Source organism: Ranitomeya variabilis, chromosome 4 (genome assembly GCF_051348905.1).
Source record: "Ranitomeya variabilis isolate aRanVar5 chromosome 4, aRanVar5.hap1, whole genome shotgun sequence".
NCBI classification, from domain to species: Eukaryota; Metazoa; Chordata; class Amphibia; order Anura; family Dendrobatidae; genus Ranitomeya; species Ranitomeya variabilis.
The window spans coordinates 375,859,897-375,874,259 of NC_135235.1; the positions used below are offsets into that span (position 1 = coordinate 375,859,897).

At 44.0% G+C, this 14,363-nt stretch overlaps 1 protein-coding gene across 6 annotated transcripts in view; it reads left to right on the forward strand.

Annotated features, from left to right (window-relative positions):
- The window catches only part of SAMD8 (sterile alpha motif domain containing 8), a 160,261-nt gene that overhangs the window by 27,287 nt on the left and 118,611 nt on the right, over positions 1-14,363 (forward strand). For 3 of the 6 annotated variants that reach the window (XM_077250772.1, XM_077250771.1, XM_077250767.1), the window contains exon 2: positions 12,948-13,071. The exons of 2 other annotated variants lie outside the window; for them this stretch is intronic. In XM_077250772.1, the coding sequence (XP_077106887.1) occupies positions 13,036-13,071 (36 nt within the window). In that variant the 5' untranslated portion in view covers positions 12,948-13,035. Of the gene's footprint in view, positions 1-1,638; positions 1,934-12,947; positions 13,072-14,363 lie in introns of those variants that run through there. One more of the 6 variants, XM_077250769.1, reaches the window with a different exon arrangement.

Sequence of the window (14,363 nt, forward strand, 5' to 3'; positions counted from 1 at the left end):
GCACACGTAGCAGATTTTTCGCGGTTTTTCGCTATAAAAACACGAAAAAAACGCTCACATTAAGCATCCTATTTAATAGAATGCAATCCGCATTTTTTGTGCATATGCTGCGTTGTTTTCCTGAGCTGAATCGCATTCCAGAAAAAAACGCAGCATGTTCTTTAAATTTGCGGAATCGCGGGGATTCCGCACACCTAGGAATGCATTGATCTGCTTACTTCCCGCATGGGGCTATGCCCACCATGCGGGAAGTAAGCAGATCATGTGCGGTTGGTACCCAGGGTGGGGAGATGAGACTTTCCTCCACGGACTAGGCACCATCTAATTGTTAAAAAAAAAAGAATTAAAATAAAAAATAGTGATATTCTCACTTTCTGATGGCCCCGGAGTCTTCCCGCCTCTCAGCTGTGCACGCTACCGCTTCTGTTCCTATAGATGCTTTGTGTGAAGGACCTGCGGTGACGTCACGGTCACGTGGCCGCGATGACGTCGTGGTCACGTGACCGTGACGTCATCGCAGGTCCTGCACACAAAGCATCTATAGGAACGGAAGCCGCTGAGGAGATCGGCTACCTTCGGAAGGTGAGAATAACTATTTTTTTATTATTTTTAACATTCTATCTTTTACTATTGATGCTGCATAGGCAGCAGCGATAGTAAAAAGTTGGTCACACTTGTCAAACACTATGTTTGACAAGTGTGACCAACCTGTCAATCAGTTTTCCAAGCGACGCTACAGATTGCTTGGAAAACGCTAGTGTTTAGCGGGAAAACGCATGCCAATTCCACATGCGATATACCCGCGGCAGGAGTTGCAGAATTGCCGCAGAAATTTCCACGCCAATTCTGCGACGTGTGCACTTAGCCTTAGGGTATATGCCCACGATCAGTAAATGCTGCGGGTTTGACACTGAATACATCCGCAGCGTCCAACATGCAGAGTACGGATGTTACAGCATAGTGGATGGGATTACAAGAAATCCCATGCACACTATGCATCCAGAGATGCCTGCGGAGACTGACATGTGGTGCGTCTTGTCTTTCCAGATCGCAGCATGTCAATTTATCTTGTGGAAACGCGAGCCTCCGCAAGAGAAATTTCACCCGTACAGTGTATTGGACTTGGTGAATCTGCAATGTTCAGTGAACACATGTGGACTTAACTGCGTTCAATAGACTTTGGTGCTCTCAAAACTGTTTCTGGTCACAATCTGTTTTTATAAGTATAGACCCCATTTAACTGAAACTGGTAAGACAGCTCACCCCTCCTCCAACCTTTAGCTTCTTAACTATCATATACCTGAACTTTCTGTAAACTGTTGGAAATACAGCAGGTGTTTTTTTACTGTCTGCTTATTTCTTGAACTTTACCATATTACGTGCTGATGGCGCAATAATTCCATTCCAGCACTTAGGCAGCTTGATTTGTTAGTTCCCCTATCTTGTCTGAATGACATTTGCACCCTGCCTTTTTCTAGTACTCACATTTCACCCTGTGCTGTGGACACAGTTGCTCAAGACGTGAAGTTCCAGCTCACAGGAGAAAGTCTCTGTGATTCACCCACTCTTACGCCCTACAAGAGTACGCCTACTGCAGGACTGCCTTCCAAGCAGAAGTGAACACAGGGTAGATGAAGGCGTCAGGGCTTTGCTGCCCTGTTTGCACCAGTGCTTTTTATCCATTGGGATTTTTGCCTGTGTCAGTACTGACAGTATTCGAATATAGCTGATAATCCTAGAGACAATAGTGTGCGAATAGTGTGTTTTTATTATTTTTTAATGTTAACACCATTAAGTTGTGTCTGTAAATTAGAGCTATCTGCTTCCACAAATTGTGACTGATCCTACAATATTTTTTTTTTTTTACTTTTTGAGAGAGTTTTTGATTCCAGATCCTTAATCCTGCATCATTTCTGCAATGATGACTCCACAAGTAAGTACTCGAGGTCCAGCTGGTTTGAAAGATTTATATCTGTATATCACATCTACTTTAGCATCACATTGATTTGTGTTTAGGCTGCGTACACACAATGAATTTTTGGTGAGTTTTTACGTTGCTTATTTTCAAAGAAATGCAAGTAATCTATTTTACTTAAAGGGAACTTGTCAGCAGGATTGTGCGTCAGGTTGGCGCCGTTATACTGATTACAATGATACCTTGGGTGATGAAATCTATCTTGTGGTTGTTTAATCTGTATTTTCATGTAATGAAATGCTCGTGCTCTGGAGCGACCTGTATGGGGAGGGTCTTCATGTGGTGCTCTGATTAGATATTCATCTGCCTGGCTTCTGACAGGTCTCTGACCTACATTGATCTGCCCCCTATTTTACATACTGACTATCTTATTGATTTGACAAAAAAAAAATTTTAACATGAAAATCTCATGATGGGAACATAGCCTTAGATTAAAACCTGATTTATGAAGATGGTTATTTTTTTTTGTTACATTTGTTGATATGTTTCTAGGTGCCCTATTTAAAGGGAAGCTGCCAGCAGGTTTTTGCTACGTCATTTGAGAGCAGCATGATGTAAGTAGAGACCCTGAATCCAAAGCTGTATCACTTATATTACTGGGTGCAGCCGTTCTAACACAATCAGAGCTTTTAGATTGATCATTGCAGCAGAGCTGAGAAAGCTGCCCCCCACCCACAACAGGCTCTGTATTTACAGTTATCACAGTAGGGGGAGAGCCGGATTAGCTTACATGCAGTGCTGTAGTCTGGACAATGATGATCACCAGGTAATAAAAACTCTAGTATAAGTAAACAGCGCACAGCCTGACATGACTCACACCATTAAAATTTGTGTTTTAACCCCTCCCTCATACTGCCCTCAGAATACATAGCAAAATCGTGGTGAATGGTGATAGATTTAGTTTTAACCTTAGATTTTTATGATTGCAGAAAAAATAGTGATACTTTAAAATGGAATCTTAAAAAATCTGGTGTCACCTATACCTCTGATGCTATTGCCTATCTGCCAATTGATGATATAACAAGTTGATTTGCAGCATTTCAGACCTTTTTCAGAGGATGATATATAATAGCGCCTCATACAGTTTTCATTTTGACATCTACAATCAATTTACACTAAGATGAGCTGCTGAAAATGTTAAATCTTTTCAGCTATGTTCACACGTTGCTTTCTTTCAAAGTTTTTTAATGCAAATTTTCATCTGTGTTTTACAGTACCAGCAAAGTGAGATTTCAGAAATCTCATGCACACAGCTTGTTTTTTTTGTCCTCAGTATTTTTTGCACTACCTTGTTTTTTGGAAAATGCAGCATGTCACTTTGTGTTTTTCATCTATAGAAAGCAATGGGTAAGTGCAAAAACACAGCACAAAACGCAGGTATCAGGTTTTGTTGCACTTTTACTGAAAAAAGCATGTACAGCAGTATGTGAAACCCATTTAATTTTTGTGATTTTTCACAAAGGGAAACTCTCAGGTCCTCCGTGCCCCCAGAACCACCAGCAGTTGCGTCTGCATATGTAGACATACTAACAGTCCTTGTGTTATATTACACACATAAGCAGCCCACTAAGTACCGTATATACTCGAGTATAAGCCGAGATTTTTAGCCCATTTTTTTAGGCTGTACGTGCCCCTCTCAGCTTATACTCAAGTCATTGTCCCTGAGGGGTCGGCAGGGGGAGGGGGAGCGACGGCTGCCACATACTCACCTGCTCCTGGTGCGGTCCCTGCATCTCCGTGGTCTCCGGGCGCAGCAGCTCTTCCAGCTTTGAGCGGTCACATGGTACTGCTCATTACAGTAATGAATATGGATGCAACTCCACTCCCATAGGGGTGGAGCTGCATATTCATTACTCTAATGAGCAGTATCATGTGACCGCTCAAATCTGGAAGAGCTGCCGCGCCCGGAGAGTCCATCAGGGAAGCTGCCAGGGACCGCGCCGGGAGCAGGTGAGTATAATGGGGAGGGTGAGCACGCAGATATTCAATCTGTCCCCATTCCACCGCCGGGCGCCGTCTTCCGAATCATCTGCCTGTGACGCTCAGGTCAGAGGGCGCGATGACGTGGTTAGTGCGCGCCCTCTGCCTGAGCGCGTCAGTGCAGAGGACGGGGAAGACACAATGGTGCCCGGCCGTGGAACGGGGAAAGGTGACTATAGCAAGTGTCGGGGGCCTGAGCGACTAGAGGTGAGTATGTCATTTATTTCATTTTTTTTTTAATCGCAGCAACAGCATATGGGGCATAACAGTCTATGGAGCATCTTATGGGGCCATAATCAGCATTTGTGCAGCATTATATGGGGCAAATGTCTGTATGGAGCATCTTATGGGGCCATAATCGGCATTTGTGCAGCATTATATGGGGCAAATGACTGTATGGAGCATCTTCTGGGGCCATAATCAGCATTTGTGCAGCTTTATATGGGGCATAATAGTCTATGGAGCATCTTATGGGGCCGTAATCCACATATGTGGAGGGTCATTCCATGTCAAGTGAACTAATGATTTTTACCACTATATTTTTAATTCTTTTGAGATTTTGTTATTTGGTAATAGTGTGTCAGAAAATGCAAAATGTGAAGAAAAAAAAAAATTCTGGATTTTTTTTTATTTTTTATTGATTTTCAAAGTTCGGAAAAAGTGCAAATTTCGGTGTTGCCTGCCTTTACATTTCTCCCCATAACTCAGGCTAGAAAAAAGATAGAGGAACAAAATAAACACCATTCAACTCAGAACTGTACAGGCTTTCACCAGATATGTCACAAGAGTATCTGTGATAATATTTTACCTATGCGAACGCGAGCGCAAAACTTAACGCATTTCCGAAAAAAAAGTTTAATTTAAAAATTTTAAAAACTGCACATGTGCCTGCTATGCTCCTAGCCACATCTGTACCAAAATACAAGTTGGGATCGTGATGGGATCATATTTTAAAAAATAAAACTATTACAGTGTCAGTTCAAAAATCTGGATTTCAGATCTGTTCAGCCTGTGGTGTAGAAGTGTGGGGTCCATATTTATTATTATTATTATTATTATTATTTATTGTTATAGCGCCATTTATTCCATGGCGCTTTACATGTGAGGAGGGGTATGCATAATAAAAACAAGTACAATAATCTTAAACAATACAAGTCACAACTGGTACAGGAGGAGAGAGGACCCTGCTCGCGAAGGCTCACAATCTACAAGGGATGGGGAGAATACAGTAGGTGAGGATAGAGCTGGTCATGCAGCGGTTTGGTTGATCGGTGGTTACTGTAGGTTGTAGGCTTGTCGGAAGAAGTGGGTCTTCAGGCTCTTATTGAAGGTTTCGATGGTAGGCGAGAGTCTGATGTGTTGTAGTAGAGGGTTCCAGAGTAGGGGTGATGCGTGAGAGAAATCTTGTATACGATTGTGGGAAGAGGAGATAAGAGGGGAGTAGAGAATGAGATCTTGTGAGGATCGGAGGTTGCGTGTAGGTAAGTACCGGGAGACGAGGTCACAGATGTATGGAGGAGACAGGTTATGGATGGCTTTGTACGTCATGGTTAGGGTTTTCTAGTGGAGGCTCTGGGCAATGGGGAGCCAGTGAAGGGATTGACAGAGGGGAGAGGCCGGGTAATAGTCGGGCAGCAGAGTTTAGAATAGATTGGAGGGGTGCGAGAGTGTTAGAGGGGAGGCCACAGAGCAAGAGGTTGCAGTAGTCAAGGTGAGAGATGATGAGGGCATGGACTATTTACCAAATATTTACCAAATTATCCATGATTTTTAGATATTCCTGTATTATTTTATTATGTTACAGCTTAGAACCAGGAGAGGACAGAGCAGAAGCTTTGTTAGGGCTGAGGATGACCGGGGGTAGACGGTGAATGCAGAGCAGATGACAGGCCGGCAGCTCAGGCCTCCAGAGGCCGTGTTCACACCAAATCTTAACACCCAGGCAACTCCTCAAATGGAGTGAGAAAAATGCTCTTAACATCCAGTTCACGCATTGTACAAACCAGGACTACGGGGAGGAGGAGAGATTGTTAAAACATCGGTTACTGGAAGCAGAACCCATCACAGGGACTCAGCAATACCGGACTGTCATCCCATGTAGTGGAAATAAAGACAGTGACGTCCATGACGTGTTAGAAGGCGGCACAAGATCGGCAATGGATGACATAATTGGTGATGTGACCTGTGAATATGATCGGCGCTGGTGGCGGCTACTGGAGTCTCCAAAGATTGTAAAAATGAAGAAGTGACTTTTCTGCACCTTCTGGTCCAGCGCCGTCCTTTGTGTATCCAAGAAAACCAGACATGTTAAAAATGAACAAAAATCAGATATAACTCAGGTGGAGCCGAGCACCATGACAGGCCACACATACTCTGACACAAAAGGAAACGGCCATTGCTAGTAAGCGCTGATGGACCAGATGACATTTCCCCTCTAGAAGGGACACATTGATGATAAAAGGCCAGTGTGAAAACCTACTATTAATTGTTTGATTAGTTCATATTTTATAAAACAAGGATTTAACTACTGGACTATTCTTCTGACACACTTAAGAAATGACATGTTTAGTGATATAATAGAAAAAAATTGTTCCATGTATAAATAGGTGGTAAAAATATTGGTTCTTTTAGGGTACGTGTCCACGGTCAGTTAACGCTGCGTGTTTGACGCTGCGCCGAGCTGCAGCGTCAAACACGCAGCGTCCAGATGTTCCAGCATAGTGGAGGGGATTTTATGAAATCCCGTGTCCACTATGCGTGGAAACACGCATCCGACTTCCCTGCGACTCCGGACATGCTGCGCGTCTTTTCAGATCGCAGCATGTCCGAATACCTTGCGGGGACGCTGCGTCCCCGCAAGGCATAGCACAGGGCCCTATGGCGAGGGGTGCGATGATCCCGGATGTGTACAGTTAACACATCCGGCATCATTGCGTCCCAAAAGGGGGCGGGGCTTAGCGCCGAGCGGCTTCGCCGCTCCGACGATACCGCCGGCCATCCTGATCATGGACACATACCCTTAATCTTGTTTTTAACATATAATTAGGATGAGACTGTATTTAGAAAATCACACCTGAGGATATGATCACCTTTTTTCTTTTGGCTTGTTCAATGCATTCAGGTTGAAAATGCTGAGCAAGTTGTGTTATGATGATTAAGATGTATTTATTCTGGCACTTCGGTATTTGTTTTTTGTGGTTCCTTATTGTTGCATATAAATGTTGAATTCAATAAGTTGTAATTTGAAAAGAAAAAGGGAAGAAACTCACACAAACATAAAATCAGATGATTCACGGCTTTAAAAAAAAAAAAATTGACAGGTCCCAAGTTGAATCCCTGTACAAATATAAACAAGGACACAAGTAACACACATGCATGTTTTCACAATTTTAAAACATACGTTTTTTTCACAATTGTGCATCAAAATTTTGAATTTGATTTCTCCAAAACAAAATATAAAGAAACATAGTCTTGTGACATATCAAATGAAAGCTGGTACCGTTCTGAGAACAATGATGCCTCTTCCACCTCTTTATCTTAATTCTAGTCCAAAATATGATAAAAAATGTAAAGCAATACCAGGCCAAAATCCGCACTCTTTCAAAACTTTAAAAATCTGTAAAAAATTAACTGATGAAGAAAAAAATTCTAAACTTTTAATTTGTAATTAACTAAAGTTGTACTTCATAAAAACAAAAAATAAAAAAAATCTAAAGACATCAGGTAAAAAAAAATATTCATATTTGGATCACTTGATATGGAATGACCCTGGAGCATTATATGGGGCAAATGTCTCTATGGAGCATCTTATTGGGGCCATAATCAGCATTTGTGCAGCAGTATATGGGGCAAATGTCTGTATGGAGCATCTTATGGGGTCATAATCAACATTTGTGCAGCATTATATAGGGCATATTTTAATATGGAGCATCTTATGGGGCTCATCATAAATTTATGTGTCCTGAGTTCATAGTCACACACCGGGACTCTCTAACACCCCTTCTAGTCACACCCTCATTTACATTTGGTAAAGTGACATTAGAAATCATTTTTATACAGGTGTTGTTTGTGTGTAATATAACACAGGGACTGTTCAGCAGTGTTTCTACATCTGCAGATACAATTACTGGTGTTTCTTGGGGCACAGGATAGCGTCTTGATGTTCATGGCAGTAGAGAATGGCACTTTAGGATTAGTTCAGCTTAATCCCTTAGGCTTAAGTACACATTAGCGTATCTGTGCGCAGCATATAATCTGCATGGTTACACTGCGTTTTTTCTCCGCATTATCTTAAGGTACCTTCACACGAAGCGACGCTGCAGCGATAGCGACAACGATGCCGATCGCTGCAGCGTCGCTGTTTGATCGCTGGAGAGCTGTTACACAGACCGCTCTCCAGCGACCAACGATGCCGAGGTCCCCAGGTAACCAGGGTAAACATCGGGTTGCTAAGCGCAGGGCCGCGCTTAGTAACCCGATGTTTACCCTGGTTACCAGCGTAAAAGTAAAAAAAACAAACAGTACATACTCACCTGCGCGTCCCCTGCCGTCTGCTTCCTGACACTGACTGAGCTCCGGCCCTAACAGCACAGCGGTGACGTCACCGCTGTGCTTTCACTTTCACTTTAGGGCCGGCGCTCAGTAAGTGTCAGGAAGCAGACGCTGGGGGACGCGCAGGTGAGTATGTACTGTTTGTTTTTTTTACTTTTACGCTGGTAACCAGGGTAAACATCGGGTTACTAAGCGCTGCCCTGCGCTTAGTAACCCGATGTTTACCCTGGTTACCAGTGTAAAACATCGCTGGTATCGTTGCTTTTGCTTTCAAACACAACGATACACAGCGATCGGACGACCAAATAAAGTTCTGGACTTTATTCAGCGACCAGCGACATCACAGCAGGATCCTGATCGCTGCTGCGTGTCAAACGAAACGATATCGCTAGCCAGGACGCTGCAACGTCACGGATCGCTAGCGATGTCGTTTCGTGTGAAGGTACTTTTACGCATGACGTCAAAAAACGCTGCTTTGTATCTGCGTGCTTTCGAAATTTCCATGAATTTTGTTTATGTGGCAAATGCTGTTCCAGGAGCATTTCTTTGACAAAAGCCACACACAATGTGTGAGACACGCCGTCTCATTGGAATTCTGTATATAGACAGATGAAATCCTTATCTTTTGCCTCTGTATCCAGCTGCAAGATAGATCTTGGCATGGAGAGCTTCTATCGTAATCTGGATTTGTCACTGAAATTGGCTTTTGCTTTTGCTGTGGCTTATGAAGAAGGAAGAGAAAGATGGAGAAGACGTCGTCGTCGCTCCTCGCAGCACCCCATCGTTGAAGTCCGAGAGCCGTGGAGCCTAAGGCTGCGTGTCCACGTTCAGGATGGCCGGCGGTATCGTCGGAGCGGCAAAGCCGCTCGGCGCTAAGCCCCGCCCCCTTTCTGGGACGCGATGATGCCGGATGTGTTAACTGTACACATCCGGGATCATCGCCCCCCTCCCATAGGGCCCTATGTTATGCCTTGCGGGGACGCTGCGTCCCCGCAAGGTGTACAGACATGCTGCGATCTGAAAAGACGCGCAGCATGTCCGGAGTCGCAGGCCCGCCGCGTGCGGGTTTCCACGCATAGTGGACACGGGATTTCAAAAAATCCCCTCCACTATGCTGGAACATCTGGACGCTGCGTGTTTGACGCTGCAGCTCTGCGCAGCGTCAAACAAGCAGCGTTTACTGACTGTGGACACACACCCTAACACTCGTACACTGAGCTACGAGAAAACCCAGAGAAGTTTTTCAAATACACGAGGATGTCGGAACAGAGCTTTCATGACTTGCTGCAACATATCCGAGGATCCATCACCAGGCAGGACACACAACTACGTCGAGCAATTCCTGCTGAGGAACGTCTTTTGGTGACCCTGTACGTAATTTTGAAAAACAAACACATGTCGTTAGTATTAGGGTATGTGCACACGTCCGGATTTCTTGCAGAAATTTCCTGAAGAAAAGCGGAAATTTTCTGCAAGAAATCCGCATTTTTTTTTTTTGCGTTTTTTTTCCGTTTTTTTCGCGTTTTTTTTTAGCATTCTGCAAGCGTAATTAGCTTGCAGAATGCTAAAGTTTTCCAAGCGATCTGTAGCATCGCTTGGAAAACTGACTGACAGGTTGGTCACACTTGTCAAACATAGTGTTTGACAAGTGTGACCATCTTTTTACTATAGATGCTGCTTATGCAGCATCTATAGTAAAAGATAGAATGTTTAAAAATAATAAAAAAAATAAAAAAAATGCTTATACTCACCCAGACGATCTCCTCAGCGGCGTCCGTTCCTCTTCCTATAGCTGGTGTGTGCGCGCAGGACCTTCCATGACGTCGCGGTCATGTGAGCGGTCACGTGAGCGGTCACATGACCGCTCACGACCAATCACAAGACAGTGACGTCATCACAGGTCCTTCACCGCAGACCAGCTATAGGAACCGAAGCGGCAGCATGCAGCAGAGAGGCGGGAAGACATCGAAGGTGAGTATTTTTTATTTTAATTCTTTTATTTTTGACCAATTATATGGTGCCCAGTCCGTGGAGGAGAGTCTCCTCTCCTCCACCCTGGGTACCAACCGCACATAATCTGCTTACTTCCCACATGGTGTGCACAGCCCCGTGCGGGAAGTAAGCGGATCAATGGACTCCTAGGTGTGCGGAATCCCCGCAATTCCGCATTTTTAATGAACATGTTGCTTTTTTTTCCGCGATGCGATTTTTTCGCGGAAAAAATCGCAACATTTGCACAAAAAATGCGGAATACACTGTAAATAATAGGAGGCATATGTTAGCGTTTTTTTCGCGTTTTTATCACGTTTTTATAGCGAAAAAAACGCTAAAAATCCTGAACGTGTGCACATGGCCTTATTGTTAGAAAAGACATGTATTTATTTATTTTTTTCCATTTTCTGTTCGGCAGATTCCTGGCTACCAGAAAGACCCCCTCCCCTTCCCATTTTTCTATGAGGATATGTGTGTCTGTGTGCCCTTTGGGCATTTGGGATATATAGAGATCCATTATGCCCACTGTTTATTACTTTTTAGCTAGCCATATCTGTGAATTGTTGTGCAAATCCATAGTTATTATATAACTATAGGCCGCTTATATTGGTGTGCTCATGTATATCCTTTGGAAAAGGGTACTGGCACCACCGGTGTAAATACATAGTGCCCAGTATCATTTCCCTGCCTTGCAGCATTTTTTTCAACATGCGACGTAATATGGGGGCTGCATAGTCACAGATGCTATGGTCTACAGTCTCTGGCTGGCAGGTGTCCGCCTCGAGCCCATAGGAGGGGCGGATCTACATCCATAATATGGTGGCTGCATATCCGTCACCTCAGCGTTCCACTGTTTGGAAAACATGCCGCTAGTATAGGCTATTTCTGACCGGAAGTTGCGCATGCAAGATGGCAGCGATAATTCCGGTCACGGAACGCTCCGGGACGGAGCGCCGGCTACTCGCACATGTGGAGGAGGGCATCCCGCTGTCAGCAGTGAGTATACTGATTCCTATACCAACTCCCTCCCAAGTGTGGCACATGATATGGGCATATGTGAAAGGGGCTAATTAACCACTCACAGGTGTGGGGGCGGGTCCGGATACACCGGCTATTTAAGAGCTTATTTAGTGAGTGGGGGGAAAGATATCACCGTGGACCCATATGTCTGCATAGGTACCTAGCCACGGCAGGTCCCAGCTTTGAGAAGGACTGATATTGCACCTTAATAGGACTATTGGCCAGTTGAGTACTGGCATTATTTGCTCCCCTGATGTGTCTCCGTTATTGGTCATGAAACGCGTTGGGAGAAAAAACGCTACGGTCCGGGTGTTGGTGGAGTCCATAGAGAGGGACCACTTGGGGCCTGTCCTTGTTAGGACAGGAGCTAGAACGGGTTTTACAGGGAAGAGAGTGATTGTCCCATACCCAGACCCCATACCTACACGTGCACTACGGACCTCCAGTTAATATACTGGGAGATTTTCTATGGTGACCATACGTCTACTACTATTGGAGAGGCACTCCGCTCGGCTACCATTGGTGAGATCCAACCAATTTTTATTGTTTGAGCACTGGTTCACATGAGCACTTGTTTTGGTTTGTGTTGGTTGAGTTTTTAGTTTTATATGTTGTTATTAAAAGCTAAGTTTTAAATATAAGGGTATCCTCCTAGCTAGTATATATTGTTGACCCTGAGGGTGGAATAATAGCGGTGACTATTTCACACTATAGCTAACTACTACCAGAAAGACCGTAAGCTCTCTACAGTTTCAATTCCGGATTGGAGTGTCCACCATTTTAGGATTGTAGGAGACACCTGCCTTGCTTTATATGACGTTCTGCATGAAGAATTCCTCCCCCAACCCACAACTAAACTCTGGCTTGAAAATGCTGCAAAATTCAAGGAAATTTTTAATTTTCCAAACTGTGGGGGCTGTAGACGGCAAACACATTCGGATTCTGAAACCTGCTGGAAGTGGATCAGAGTACTTCAATTAGAAAAAATACTTTTCGATTGTTATTATTTGGATGAGGAAATGACTCACAGAAATTCAAAAACTCTGACATGGGCCAACGTTTGTATGGTAATAATTTAAATTTTCCATCGCCACAACCTCTTCCGAACACTGAAGGACCGCCAATGCCGTTTGTTGTGGTTGGGGATGAGGTGTTTCAAATGTGTGCCAACCTCCTAAAACCGTACTCGAGTCAGGACTTGAATCACACCAAAAGGATTTTCAACTACCAACTCACAAGGGCGCTAAGAACTGTGGAGTGTGCCTTTGGTTTGCTGGCATCTAAATGGCGCTTTTTGGGGACACCAATTAATCTAAAAACTGAGACAATTGATGATGTGGTCGAAGCGTGTGTTGTTTTGCATAATTACATTTTGGCAAAAGAGCGACAACAATTAGAACTGGACAAAACTGTTGCTATCACTTTGCAGGATTACCGTGATCATCCTCTGAGGACTACAGTGGAAGTTGCCCAGATGAGGGATAAGTTTGCTGCTTACTTTGTTTCAGATTTTGGGCATGTGGCATGGCAAGACAATATGGTTTAATATACTTGTAAGTAAATGTACATGTAATAATGTTTGCTGACTTTACTACTAATAAAACACCTACAGTGAAACACCAATTACTACTTCACTCACCTATACAATACACACGTGTGTGTTTTCACATAAAGAGACTTAAAACCTGTAATGACCACATGGCCACCTCAACACCATTGGAGTTACTGCAGCCCCCGACCTACTGTCTCCTTCCCCATAATCATGTAGAATGTAAGCCCACAAGGGCAGCGGCCTCTCCCCTCAGTCTGTCATTGTTAGTTTTGTTTACTGTAAGTGATATTTGTATTTTGATGTAACCCCTTCTCATGTACAGCACCATGGAATTAATGGTGCTATATAAATACATGAATAATAATAATGAGACAAAACACAGGGATTGTGCAAACAAAATAAAAATTTGATTTAACCCCTTAAGCCCGTATGACGTACTATACCGTCGAGGTGGGGTGGGCCTTAATTCCCGGTGACGGGATAGTACGTCATACGCGATCGGCCGCGCTCACGGGGGGAGCGCGGCCGATCGCGGCCGGGTGTCGGCTGCATATCGCAGCTGACATCCGGCACTATGTGCCAGGAGCGGTCACGGACCGCCCCCGGCACATTAACCCCCGGCACACCGCGATCAAACATGATCGCGGTGTACCGGCGGTACAGGGAAGCATCGCGCAGGGAGGGGGCTCCCTGCGGGCTTCCCTGAGACGATCGGTACAAGGTGATGTACTCACCTCGTACCGAACGTCTTCTCCCTGCAGGCCCCGGATCCAAAATGGCCGAGGGGCTGTATCCGGGTCCTGCAGGGAGCACTTCCGGGTCGGAGCAGGCTGCAGATGAAAGCTGCAGCCTGCTCCGATGAAAGTATGATCGCCGATCTGATAGAGTGCTGTGCACACTATCAGATCTGCGATCTGTGATGTCCCCCCCTGGGACAAAGTAAAAAAGTAAAAAAAAAAAATTCCACATGTGTAAAAAAAAAAAAAAAAAAAAAAAAATTCCTAAATAAATAATAATAAAAAAAAAAATATTATTCCCATAAATACATTTCTTTATCTAAAAAAAACAAACAAAAACAATAAAAGTACACATATTTAGTATCGCCGCGTCCGTAACGACCCAACCTATAAAACTGGCCCACTAGTTAACCCCTTCAGTAAACACCGTAAGAAAAAAAAAAAAAAAACGAGGCAAAAAACAACGCTTTATTACCATACCGCCGAACAAAAAGTGGAATAACACGCGATCAAAAAGACGGATATAAATAACCATGTTACCGCTGAAAACGTCATC